The 12,821-nt window shown below is 38.4% G+C and overlaps 1 protein-coding gene across 1 annotated transcript in view; it reads left to right on the top strand.

Moving 5' to 3' along the window:
* The first annotated feature begins 17 nt into the window (after positions 1-17).
* Positions 18-12,821, top strand: part of RSBN1L (round spermatid basic protein 1 like) — a 78,367-nt gene continuing 65,563 nt past the window's right edge. Inside the window, exon 1 of the mRNA XM_020880308.2 lies at positions 18-634. Coding sequence (XP_020735967.1) covers positions 67-634 — 568 coding nt within the window. The 5' untranslated portion in view covers positions 18-66. The remainder of the gene's footprint in view (positions 635-12,821) is intronic.

Genomic DNA, 12,821 nt, shown 5'->3' on the forward strand with positions numbered 1-12,821 from the left:
CCAAGGAGAGCCCGCCCCTGCCCCGCGCCCGGGAGCCGAGGAGAGTAAATACAACAGGAGCGCAAAATGGCGGAACCGCCGAGCCTAATGCAAGGCGCCCCCGCTGCCGTCTCGGAGAAAGAATCGTTTGGCAAACTGCAAGCCCCATCCCGGGACCCGCCGGGTCCTCTGTCCGCCAAGAAGATCCGCACTGAGGAGAAGAAGGCTCCGCGTAGACTGAACGGAGAAGGATCCAGCAGCGGCAACAGCAGGCAGCTGCAGTCTCCCGCCGCACCTTCGTCTCAGAGCTATGGCAGCCCTGGGTCTTGGAGCTTTGCCGCTCTGTCCGCTGCCCCCTCCCCGTCGTCTGCTCGGAGCAATTTCTCTTTCTCCGCTGGCACGGCCGTCCCCTCCTCTGTTTCTGCTTCCTCCCCTCAGCCGGTGCCGCGCAAACTGCTGGTGCCTCCTACGCTGCTGCACGCTCAGCCTCACCATCTCCTGCTGCCCGCCGCCGCCGCCGCCACGGCCAGCGCCAAGCCGCGCAGACCCAAGGAGAAGCGAGAGAAGGAAAGAAGGAGGCACGGTCTCGGCGGGGCGGGCGAAGCTGGCGGGGCCTCCCGCGAGGAGAACGGGGAGATGAAGCCGCTGCCGCGAGGTGGGTGCCGAAGCCGGCAGGGGGGAGGGGAGGGCGCCCGGGGTCCTAGGCACACGCTCGCGCCCGCGGGGCGCGGGCTGGGGGCGTGCGGGGGCCGCGTGCGCCGACCGGGAGCGGTCGCGAGGCTTCCCGTTCACTGCAGGCGATTTTGCGGTCCCCGTGGGGACAGGAAATGAAGCCTGTAATTTCGGTCGCAGAGTGGGGAATGGCCGAAACTCATTTTCTGTATCGTTTCTGCCTCCTAGTTAATGCGCGGCAGGGTTTGTAGAATTCGATCTAGAGGACCCGCCTGGGTGTGTTTGGCTATGGAGGGAGATTTGAGGGAACGGGATCGGGAAAGGTTTGGTCTTGTAAAAGATGTGCTTGATTATTAGACCGTTTAGACGTGATCACGAATTTATATTTGTGACACTGGCTCCAACGCCAGAAAATCCTATCAAGAAAAGGGGTGTGGAGAGCATTGGCGTCAGCTGGAAGCTACCAGAGGCCTGAGCTTTTCATCCCTATTAGGGAAATGAGGTAGTGTGCAGGGCCTGGAGTGTGCTGTTTTCATAAGGTACCCTCCCTTCACACTCCTTTCTCTTAAGTATTTTGAGTGGTCCTGTTTGAAATACCACCCTTCAAAAAGAATTTTCAGCCATATATATATATTTTTTCTTTCTTGCAGCAAATGATGAAATCAGGAACATTGACTTTTTTTTTGGCCTGACCAAATATTTGGCTGCAGAATGTTTTAGCATCAGAGTATGGCAAATTCTTTACTCTTTATTTTTTTTAATTTATTTTTAATTGGAGGATGATTGCTTTACACTCTTGTGAGAAAGGCAAATTCTTAAGCACTCTTTGCAGATAGGACTACCCGATCTTCTTTTAAAATGTAGGCTAAGCATATATAATTTTCAGAAAGTGTTTTTGTAAAATAGGTAGCCCTATTTAGCTATTTCATGCACAATGTTTTGAGAGTGGTACACGTGGAGACTGGTTGAAAATTAGATTTTTATGTGATCAAAAGCTGAAAGCACGTAATGATCTTTATTATAAATGTACATTGGTACACGGTGTTGTCACAGTATGTTTTAGGAAAAAAATGAAATGTCAAGCACTTTCAGCATTACTGACTTAATGGTACCTTAGATCGTGAAAAATTCTGTATTTTTTCCCAGTTTTAAAAAATGCTGCACATGAGTGTAACAACAGTGTTACTTCGATGGTCTGCCTGTAGCAAATTTTTGATATCTAAGCATAGCCATCAGGTACTCTGGCACAAGGTAAAGGATCTCACAGCTTTGGAGAGTGTTGTTTCTAGAAAAGTGGTTTTGAGGATGGGATTTATACTACGTTTAGCCTGAGATTTTAGGTGATTTTTGTTTTAAAGCAATTTTGTTCGAATAATTACATTTAAAAGTTGAAAGTGCCTGGAAGTCCGCATTTACAGCTCAATATTAGTCTTACTTGTCATGTGTAAACGGTGTATTTGCACTTCTAAGTTCTTTGAGGAAGTCTAAGTTCTTTGAGGAAGTGAATATGGGTATAGCATTGTCAGTGTATTGGAATGGCTGAAAATAAATAGGCATTCTTTAACAATTCTAACTCAAAAAATGGAGCACATAAATCACTTTTAAAGTGAAATGGCAAAAAAATAAATAAATAAATAAATAAATAAAGTGAAATGGCTGTTAAAGAAAAAGTTTTCTAATTTAAAATTTTATGTAGAGTCCTCTGTTTGAAGGCAACAGCTTACATTATTAAGCCTGAGTGTAAGCAATGATAGCTTTTACATTAACATGTTTTTCCATGATTGATAGGTTTTTTAAGTAGTGACTAGATAGTAACACTGTGGTAAAATTTTCTTCTCTTTCTTGAATGGAAATGCTACTTTTATAGAGAAAAAACTAAACCTCAGTGAGGAGGACTGCTTGCAGTGTCTTGATGGTAAATTTCATGGTGAAAATCTGATCCAGCCCCCAAACTCCATTAAACAATTAAGCTCCTGTATTTATTTAGTAGAATTTTTTTTTTATAAGTTTTCAGTCAGAACTGCTGCATTTTTACATTGGCTACCTTTCCAGCAGAAGTTATTTAGATTAAATGAAAGTGTGTGTTTGTGAAAAGTAGGGCATTTAGTGAATGTTACTTGAGTCAGAAGCATGATTTTTTTTTTTTAAACCCCTTTTAAAAGATGGGTCAATCCAGATTGAGGACAGATCTGTTGACTGCATATCTGAAACTTAAAAGTGATGGACAGGGGGATTATAAAAATTTAGCAGTCTAGATTCATTAAGTATAAGGACTGATGCCTTACACACCTAAAACCTCTGAGGCCATCTTGTCATAGTGCTGGAGCTGACTTGCATGATAACCTGAGTCATCAAGTAAAAGTTAAATTTCTTTCTTATAAAAAGAGAAAGTGGAAAACATCTTAGATTTTTAAAACTATGAATAACCAAGTTCTGCTGTATAAAGAGGTAATCTACTAAAGAGTTCACACCCCATTTTCCTGTAAGACAGAATGAATTATTAACTGTTAAGTGTAGAAGATAAAAGTGAATATTTGCTGGTGTCCACCATTTAACTTATAGCAAAAAATAGAACAGATATATTACTAGATAGTAAGCTGCCTTAACTGCATCTAGTAACCGATAAAACTTGTATCGATTTTCTGATTTTTGTTAGCATTTTTGTTTTGCCTTTATTAAGTTACTTAGAATGACCCTGCAAAGGATACCAAGACAAAACCAGGGCATTTCACTAATTTTTTGCCTTGAAAGTGTAGTTAAAGAATTTAATGAAAATAGAGGCTTTCCTTAGAATTGAATAATTTGGTATATGTAAATATCAGTGATTTTAAAGGGATAGATGTTCAAAGATTTTTCAAGCTAGGCTTTTTCTTCGTCTTTCTAATACTGTTATTCTGCAATTTTAGATTAAATTCAGGTTGAGTATTCATCATTCTGACCAAATATTTGTCACTGGTGAGATAGTAGTTTACTGTGATTTTATTTTATTGTGTAACCTTTTGTTTTTTATGCTTTGTTTTTTCATTTGCTAAGTTTTGTCTTTCTCTGCCCTCTAGCAGCTCTATAAAATGCTTCTCAGTACAATTTTCCACATGGTCAAATCTGTCAGATAAACTTAGCAGTTCCATTTATTCCTATAGTCATCCCTTCTATAGCTGTCTGTCTTCCCGCTTTATTCTGATTTGTTCTCTGTTTAAGCCTGCCTCAAAGCTGTCATCTTGGGACATTCTGGGAATTTGTTTCACTTTTGTTGAGTCCTTTTTTCCTGGATCCCATGCCTTCCTTTTGGTTTGTTCCTTCATTTTGGCTTGGGAAGGTTTATTTCTTCTAGCCTCACGCTTGACTGTTGGGCTGTTGAGAGATTTCTGTATTGGAAATTATTTTCCCTTAAAAGTTTGGAAGTGTTACCTTATTGCCTGGCTTCCAGTGTTGATGTTGAGAATTTTGATCTCCAAACAGCTGTCTTCTGTTCTATTTGGGAGATTTCAATCCTTTAACCAAGTTTTAAAATTTCAGATGTCTTTTTAAAAAAATATTTTTATGAACTCTTCTCTGTTTCCGTATTATAGCATTTTATTTCTTTTTCACAGGTACGTCATCTTCTGTTATCTCTTCAAGGATATTAATTATAGTTTCTTTGGCATGTTCTTCCATGCCTTGCATTGTATCTGCTTCCTCTAACTTTTTTTCTGTTTGTTTGGGTCTCTTTCTTTTTGCTCAAAGCTTTCTTCAGATCTGTGTGATCCTTAGCAGTTCCTTTATAATCAAGAGAATGTTACAAAGCTGATTGAAAGCTCACTGGGCATGCATGAGCATGTGTGAGTGCCCAGTCACCAAGTCCTGTCTGACTCTTTGCAACCCACAGACTGGATAGCCCTCCAGGCTTCTCTGTCCATGGGATTTTCCAGGCAAGAATACTGGAGTGAGTTGCCATTTGCTTCTGCAGGGGTTTTTCCCGATCCAGGGATTGAACCTGTGTCTCTAGATTAGCAGTTGGATTCTTCACTGTTGAGCCACCTGGGAAGCCGTCTCAAAGCTTAGTGACTGATGAACTTTCTTTTTTATCTTTGTTTGTTTGCTTTCCTCTAGGTGGTGGGCAAGAAGGCTTTCAGTTTCTTCCTTCATTTTTCTGTTCCTCTGTATAAACGGAATAATGGAGAGAGGAGAGGATTGGCAGAAGTAATGAGTTTTGATGTCAGGCTCTAATGCTGGCTATGAGAAGAAAGCTGCAAATCTCACTGATTTATAAATTTTCAGTTTGTCTCCTGTTTTCATACCAGCACATTATTTCTCCCTTTTTCTGTGTGTGTCATCCCTGAGACGAGCCACACTCTGATTCGGTTTTGCGGAATACCTCTCATTCCCTTAGGAGTGTGTGTAGGGGGGTGGGGGGTCGTGTGGAGAGGTGGGGAGGGTGGAGCAGTGTGGCTCTGTCATCTTGCCTCTCCCAGCACCTCAGATTTCTAAGCCTTTCTGAGGTACTGTGGAGTAAACAGAGTTGTTTCTTATTATTTCTTTCTATGGAGATTTATATTAACCTTCTTTCATTATGCCAGGTCATTTCCTATTCCACCATCAGCTTTCTGTCTTTATAAGTTGTATTTCAGGTTACAATTATAATTTCACATAGTTATATTAAAAATGGAATTTATGTTTTTAAATTTTTTTTTTCCTTCTCTTTATTGGTAGGGTCTGTTTTTCAGGAAGAGATCGTAAATTTTAGCCTTATTTTGATTTGTGCCTATTTGTGGGACACTGGTGAAATGACTTAATCTTTTTGAGCTCATACTCATCTGTTATTATAGGTATCCTTTTTCACAGCATGAAATTACATGAACCTGGAATATTGTAGGCATTTATGGGCATGTTAGTCCCTAACTCTCCTTTCCTATATTCTATAGGAATTGGAGACATTTAGTTTCACTTAATTCATGGGTAGGTATAACCTGTATAGTTTTCCCATTGGTATTCAGGTTTCTGAGAATTTCTGTTATTAGTTTGAGCCATACTAACTTGTTCAAAGAAGTTTATATTTCAGAGGTTTACAGTTAACAGAAACTCAATAATTTTTCACCATCCTCAAATGAATTAAACATTTCAAATTATAGATAAACTATATAAATAGTATATTGAAAAAATAGTACTTGGTTTTAGAGTAAATCAAGATTGCTGGGAGAAATATCAATAACCTCAGATATGCAGATAGAACCACCCTTATGGCAAAAAGCAAAGAAGAACTGAAGAGCCTCTTGATGAAAGTGAAAGAGGAGAGTGAAAAAGTTGGCTTAAAGCTCAACATTCGGAAAACTAAGATCATGGCATCTGGTCCCATCACTTCATGGCAAATAGGTGGGCTAACAATGGAAACAGTGAGAGACTATTTTTTTGGGCTCCAAAATTACTACAGATGGTGACCGCAGCCATGAAATTAAAGACGCTTGCTCCTTGGAAGAAAAACTATGACCAACTTAGACAGCATATTAAAAAGCAGAGACATTACTTTGCCAACAAAGGTCCGTCTAGTCAAAACTATGGTTTTTCCAGTGGTCATGTATGGATGTGAGAGTTGGGCTATAAAGAAAGCTGAGTGCAGAACAGTTGATGCTTTTGAACTGTGGTGTTGGAGAAGACTCTTGAGAGTCCCTTAGACTGCAAGGAGATCCAACCAATCCATCTAAAAGAGGTCAGTCCTGAATATTCATTGGAAGGACTAATGCTGAAGCTGAAACTCCAATACTTTGGCCCCCTGATGTGAAGAACTGATTTGTTGGAAAAGACCCTGATGCTGGGAAAGGTTGAAGGCAGGAGGAGTAGGGGATGATTGAAGGCAGAAGGAGGGGACGACAGAGGATGAGATGGTTGGATGGCATCACCGACTCAATGGACATGAGTTTGAGTAAGCTCCAGGAGTTGGTGATGGACAGGGAGGCCTGATTTGCTGTAGTCCATGGGGTCACAAAGAGTCAGACACGACTCAACGACTGAACTAGAGTAAAAAGAATTCTGATGAAATAATTGTGGCTTATGTAAAATTTGTGTGTGTGTGTGATTAAAGAGAATTAATAATAAAAGTACATTCTTACCAACTAAAGTAATTTTTTTATCTCTTTAAACATTATTATTTCTGAATACATTAAACTTTATGCATATTATTTTTTTTTGAATTTAGGTTGAAAATATTTAACTTTTTATCATGAAAAAATTTAATACTAAGAAAACCAGAGCCATAGGACTTCTGGGTCTATGCATCATCCTGTTTTCAACAATTACCAATAATTTACAATTCATGTTTTGTTTCTTCTCTATTTACTTTTGTTTTTTGCTCAAGTATTTTAAAACATATGCTGAGTATATATCATTGACCCCCAAATAATTAGCATTGAATTTTTTTTTTCATTATAGAATAATGCTTATAACATTTCAATAATTCAGTATATTATATTGGTACTTTAAAGAGGGGCTTCCCAGGTGGCGCTAGTGGTAAAGAATCTGCTTGCCAATGCAGGAGTCATTGGATTGGATTGGATTGGATCTCTGGGTCAGGAAGATCCCCTGGAGTAGGAAATGGCATGCCACTCCAGTATTCTTGCCTGGAAAAACCCATAGGCAGAGGAGCCTGGTGGGTTACATTCCCCGGGGCTGCAAAGAGTTGGACACGATTGAGTGACTGAACAGATACTTTAAAGACTGCAGTTTTCTTCTACTCCCAGACTATCAGAAACAGTATTTCAGTATGTCCTGAAATAAATATGCTTATGTATTTTTTAGATTCTTTTTCAGAAATTATTTTTTAAAATTCTAGTAAAATACACACAACATGAAATTTACAGTTTTAGTCATTCTTAAGTGTATAGTTGGAGAAGGCAATGGCACCCCACTCCAGTACTCTTGCCTAGAAAATCCCATGGATGGAGGAGTCTGGTGGGCTGCAGTCTATGGGGTCGCTAAGAGTCGGGCACAACTGAGCAACTTCACTTTCACTTTTCACTTTCATGCGTTGGAGAAGGAAACGGCAACCCACTCCAGTGTTCTTGCTTGGAGAATCCCAGGGACAGAGGAGCCTAGTGGGCTGCCGTCTGTGGGGTCGCAGAGTCGGACACGACTGAAGCGACTTAGCAGCAGCAGCAAGTGTATAGTTTACTGGCATTAAGTACATTCAAATTGTTATGCAGCCACCACCACTGCACCATCCATTTTCAGAACTTTTTTCTTCTTCCCCAAATGAAACTCCATTCCCATTAAAGAATTACTCCTCTTTTTCTTCCCCCCTGCTCATCCCAGCCCTAGCCCACCACCATTCTACTTTCTGTCTGAATTTGATGACTGTTAAGTACCTTGTATGAGTGGAATCAAAGTATTTGTTCTTTGTGACAGACTTATTTCATTTACCATAATGTCTTCAGAGTTCATCCATGTTGCAGCATGTGTCAAAATTTCCTTTCTGAAGGCTGAGTAATATTCCATTATATGTATATACCACATTTTGTTTATGCATTCATTCTTTGATAGATGCCTGAGTTCTTCTATTTTTTTGGTGTAATGAATAATGCTGCTATGAACAGGGTGTACAGATACCCAACTGAATCCCTGCTTTCAATTCTTTTGGGTGTATACCTCAGAAGTAGAATTGTTGAATCCTATAATAATTTTTTAATTATTATTGTTATTGTTAAATTTATAGTTCGCCCATAACTATTTTCTATAGCAGTTGCACCATTTTACATTCCCACCAGCAGTCCCCAGGGGTTAGGTTAGCTGTCTCGTTTTGTTGTTGTTTTTTAAAGGTTAACTCTTTAGTATCTGAAAACTAAATAATCTAAGTAAGCAGACACACCTCCATAACAGCTAATTGATGCAGGTATTTGCAAAGTCATTGTGCATTCAACCATGTCAGTATAGGGGGGAAAAAATGAGGGGTTTGGTGGGAGAAAGAAAAGGCTTTCATTGAGTGCTTGTCAGGTGCCATGGTGTTAGCTCAATATTTTTCCATTAAAACTTGGAGAATTGTTTATCTTTTACAGAATTGCATAGCTAATGTGTGAAGAATTTGGATCAACCCTATCTCTGCTGAGTTCTGAGCCTACTTTTTTACACAGTACTTCAGTTAACTTGACTTTTTTCCTCTTAGACTGTGATAACAGGAAGAGAGTCAAGATGAACTTTATTTTTACAAATTATTTTTCCCCTAACCTTTTATTATGAAAAAATTTAGAATTCAGAGAAGTTGAAAGAACAACATGATGATCTTGTGTAGATTTTCCTTACTGCATTCCTTCTATTTTAATATTTTATCATATATTTTCACTGAATCATTTGAAACTGAATTGTAGACATCATGACACTTCGTTCTTAAATATTTCAGCCATCATGTCCTACAATTAACTATATAACCATAATAACAGAACACTTAAGAAACTTAATACAGCCAGTCCATATACAAATTCTTCCAGTTTCCCTCAAACCCCTCACTGTACTGAAACAACATTTTCTGTTTTTTTTTTTTAATCTAAAATTATTCTGGTTACTTTTTCAATATGATAAGTTGACTTTTTGAAAATACCAGTTTAAGATATTTGTTATCTTATAGATTTTTCTATTCTTATGATTTTTAAACAGTTTGCTTTATTGTGGTAGTATTGAATTTGTTTCTTTGTATTTCTTATAAACTGAAAGTTAGGTTTAAAGGCATGATTGATTTCAGATTAAATAGATTTGGTAAGAATATTTTACAGATGTGCTTCATATTATAGCCCATCAGGAGGCCTGCAATATTCAGATTTTGCTATAAGTAGTCATGTTACATTTGATCACTTGGTTGAGATGACCAGTGTCACAATTTTAATAGTTTATTTTTCACCTTGTATTTAGTTTATAATCTGTGGGGTGAAACTTTGTGAATATCTACTTTGCCAGTTGTCTTTTACCTAATGACTTTAGCATTACTTCATGATCCCTGCTTGAATTAGCCATTTCAATTCAGTTCAGTTGCTCAGTCGTGTCCGACTCTTTGCGACCCCATGAATCGCAGCATGCCAGGCTTCCCTGTCCATCACCAGCTCACAGAGTTTACCCAAACTCATGTCCATTGAGTCGGTGATGCATTCCAACCATCTCATCCTCTGTTGTCCCCTACTCCTCTTGCCCTCAATCTTTCCCAGCATCAGGTTCTTTTCAAAATGAGTTAGCTCTTTGCATTAGATGGCTAAAATATTGGAGTTTCAGCTTCAATGTCAGTCCTTCCAATGAACACTCAGGACTGATTTCCTTTAGGATGGACTGGTTGGATCTCCTTGCAGTCCAAGGGTCTCTCGAGTTTTTTTCAACACCACAGTTCAAAACATCAGTTCTTCAGCGCTCAGCTTTCTTCACAGTCCAACTCTTACATCCATACACGACTACGGGAAAAACCGTAGCCTTGACTAGACGGACCTTTGTTGACAAAGTAATGTCTCTGCTTTTTAATATGCTGTCTAGGTTGGTCATAACTTTCCTTCCAAGGAGTAAGCGTCTTTTAAATTTCATGGTTGCAATCACCGTCTGCAGTGATTTTGGAGCCCCCCCCCCCCAAAAAAAAAAGTCTGACACTGTTTCCACTGTTTCCCCATCTATTTGCCATGAAGGGATGGGACTGGATGCCATTATCTTAGTTTTCTGAATGTTGAACTTTTGCCAACTTTTTAACTCTTCTCTTTCACTTTCATCAAGAGGCTCTTTAGTTCTTCACTTTCTACCATAAGGGTGGTGTCATCTGCATATCTGAGGTTATTGATATTTCTCCCGGCAATCTTGATTCCAGCTTGTGCTTCATCCAGCCCAGCGTTTCTCATGATGTACTCTGCATATAAGTTAAATAAGCAGGCTGACAATATACAGCCTTGATGTACTCCTTTTCCTATTTGGAACCAGTCTGTTGGTCCATGTCCAGTTCTAACTGTTGCTTCCTGACCTGCATACAGGTTTCTCACGAGGCAGGTAAGGTGGTCTGGTATTCCCATCTCTTGAATTTTCCACAGTTTATTGTGAACCACACAGTCAAAGGCTTTGGCAGAGCCAATAAAGCAGGAGTAGATGTCTTTCTGGAACTCTCTTGCTTTTTCGATGATCAAGCGGATGTTGGCAATTTGATCTCTGGTTCCTCTGCCTTTTCTAAAATCAGCTTGAACATCTGGAAGTTCACTGTATTGCTGAAGCCTGGCTTGAGAATTTTGAGCATTACTTTACTACCGTGTGAGATGAGTGCAATTGTGCAGTAGTTTGAACATTCTTTGGCATTGCCTTTCTTTGAGATTGGAATGAAAACTGACCTTTTCCAGTCCTGTGGCCACTGCTGAGTTTTCCAAATTTGGTAGCATATTGAGTGCAGCACTTTAACAGCATCATTGTAGGGTTTGAAATAGCTCAACTGGAATTCCATCACCTCCACTAGCTTTGTTAGTAGTGATGCTTCCTAAGGTCCACTTGACTTCACATTCCAGGGTATCTAACTCTAGGTGAGTGATCACACCATTGTGAATATCTGGGTCCTGAAGATCTTTTTTGTACAGTTCTTATGTGTATTCTTGCCACCTCTTCTTAATATCTTCTGCTCCTGTGAAGTTCATACCATTCTGTCCTTTATTGAGCCCATCTTTGCATGAAAAGATTCCTTGGTATCTCTAATTTTCTTGAAGAAATCTCTAGTGTTTCCCATTCTATTATTTTCCTCTTTCCTAGCCATTTCACTGGAGGTTAAAATGATGCCAAACTATTTCTAAATAAAAAATAAATTAGTTTTGGGGGTGGAAAATTCAGAGTAAATCGCTACTCTTATATTTAGGTTAAAATTTGGCTGTCTGTTGTTATTTACTTTGGGCACTTTGTGTGCCAAGGTAAATACTATAAATCCGTTGATATGAATAGAATCTTATGGTTAATACCTTTCTTGAATTCTTAATTCATAATAATTTAAATTTTGTAAAGATGCGTTTCAGAATGCTTTTATTTAAAGATTGTTATAGTCTGGTTACTGTAACTGGTAATCTATTATAGTATTGGTAAATGGACCAAAAATAAAAAGCCCTATTTACTTTTTTAAAATTATTTTTTAAATTATGAAAGTTTGATAACACATTTACAGGAAACTTGGAACATACAGAACAAAGTTACATATAGTTCCAATATATATTATGATGTTTTTAAGTAGACAAATTAAGATTTTTAGTCGGAGTTTCAATATCAGACTCTCAAAAAGTAATAGAATGAATAGAAAAGTAGAAGGATATAGTAAACCTGAAAAGCACTAGGAACCAATTCAACATAATTAAGATTTATATAATTTTCACACAACAGCAGGATACAAATTCTATTCAAGTTCCCATAGACTGTAAACCAGGAGACACTGGAATATATCCAGGGACGTAAAACAAGGTGCAAAAATTTCATGGTCTAAAGGTATTGAAATCATACAAAGTCTGCTTCTCATATCACTGTGGAATTATGTTAGAAATCAGTATCAAAGATATTTGAAAATAACCCACATATTTTCAGGTGCAATGTGACGTTTACCAAGAGAGATCTTTGACTTAGCTGTTGGAAAAAACCTCAGTAAAGTTAAAAGACCAAAAAGCACAGAGGGTAATTATTAAAAAAAGCCTTTAAATGTGAAATTAACATCAAAGATGTTTAAAAAACCCCATGTGTTTGGAAATTAAATGTCTACCTTTAAATGATGTCTGTGTCTAAGAAGCCATAACAAAGAAAATCAGAGAATATTTGTAACAGGATAAAAATGAAAAGAGTTTTATCAGAATTTGTTGCATGCCACTGAAGCTGCTCAGTGCAACTAAATAAGATGTGGAAACTTGGTTAAGTTATGAAAACAAAATAATGGACAGTAGCATAAAATGTTGTGAAATTCAAACAAGTCTGGAGTTTAGTTAATAATACTGTATACATGTTAATTTCCTATTTTCCAGATGCACGTTAGAGTTATCTTGGAATTTTCTAGAAAATAACAAATGCCCAGCTGGTGGTGGTGGTGTTTTTTCCTCCAAAGCTCTAGATGTGATTTCTAATTAACAACCATACTTAAAAGCAATTAGACTATAGGGTGAGCATAGTTTGTTTGCCTTTTTCTGTTTCATATTTAGTGCTTCCATTTCATTTATTTTATGTTTTCCAATTTCTCTTTT

This window comes from Odocoileus virginianus, chromosome 1, assembly GCF_023699985.2.
Source record: "Odocoileus virginianus isolate 20LAN1187 ecotype Illinois chromosome 1, Ovbor_1.2, whole genome shotgun sequence".
NCBI classification, from domain to species: domain Eukaryota; kingdom Metazoa; phylum Chordata; class Mammalia; order Artiodactyla; family Cervidae; genus Odocoileus; species Odocoileus virginianus.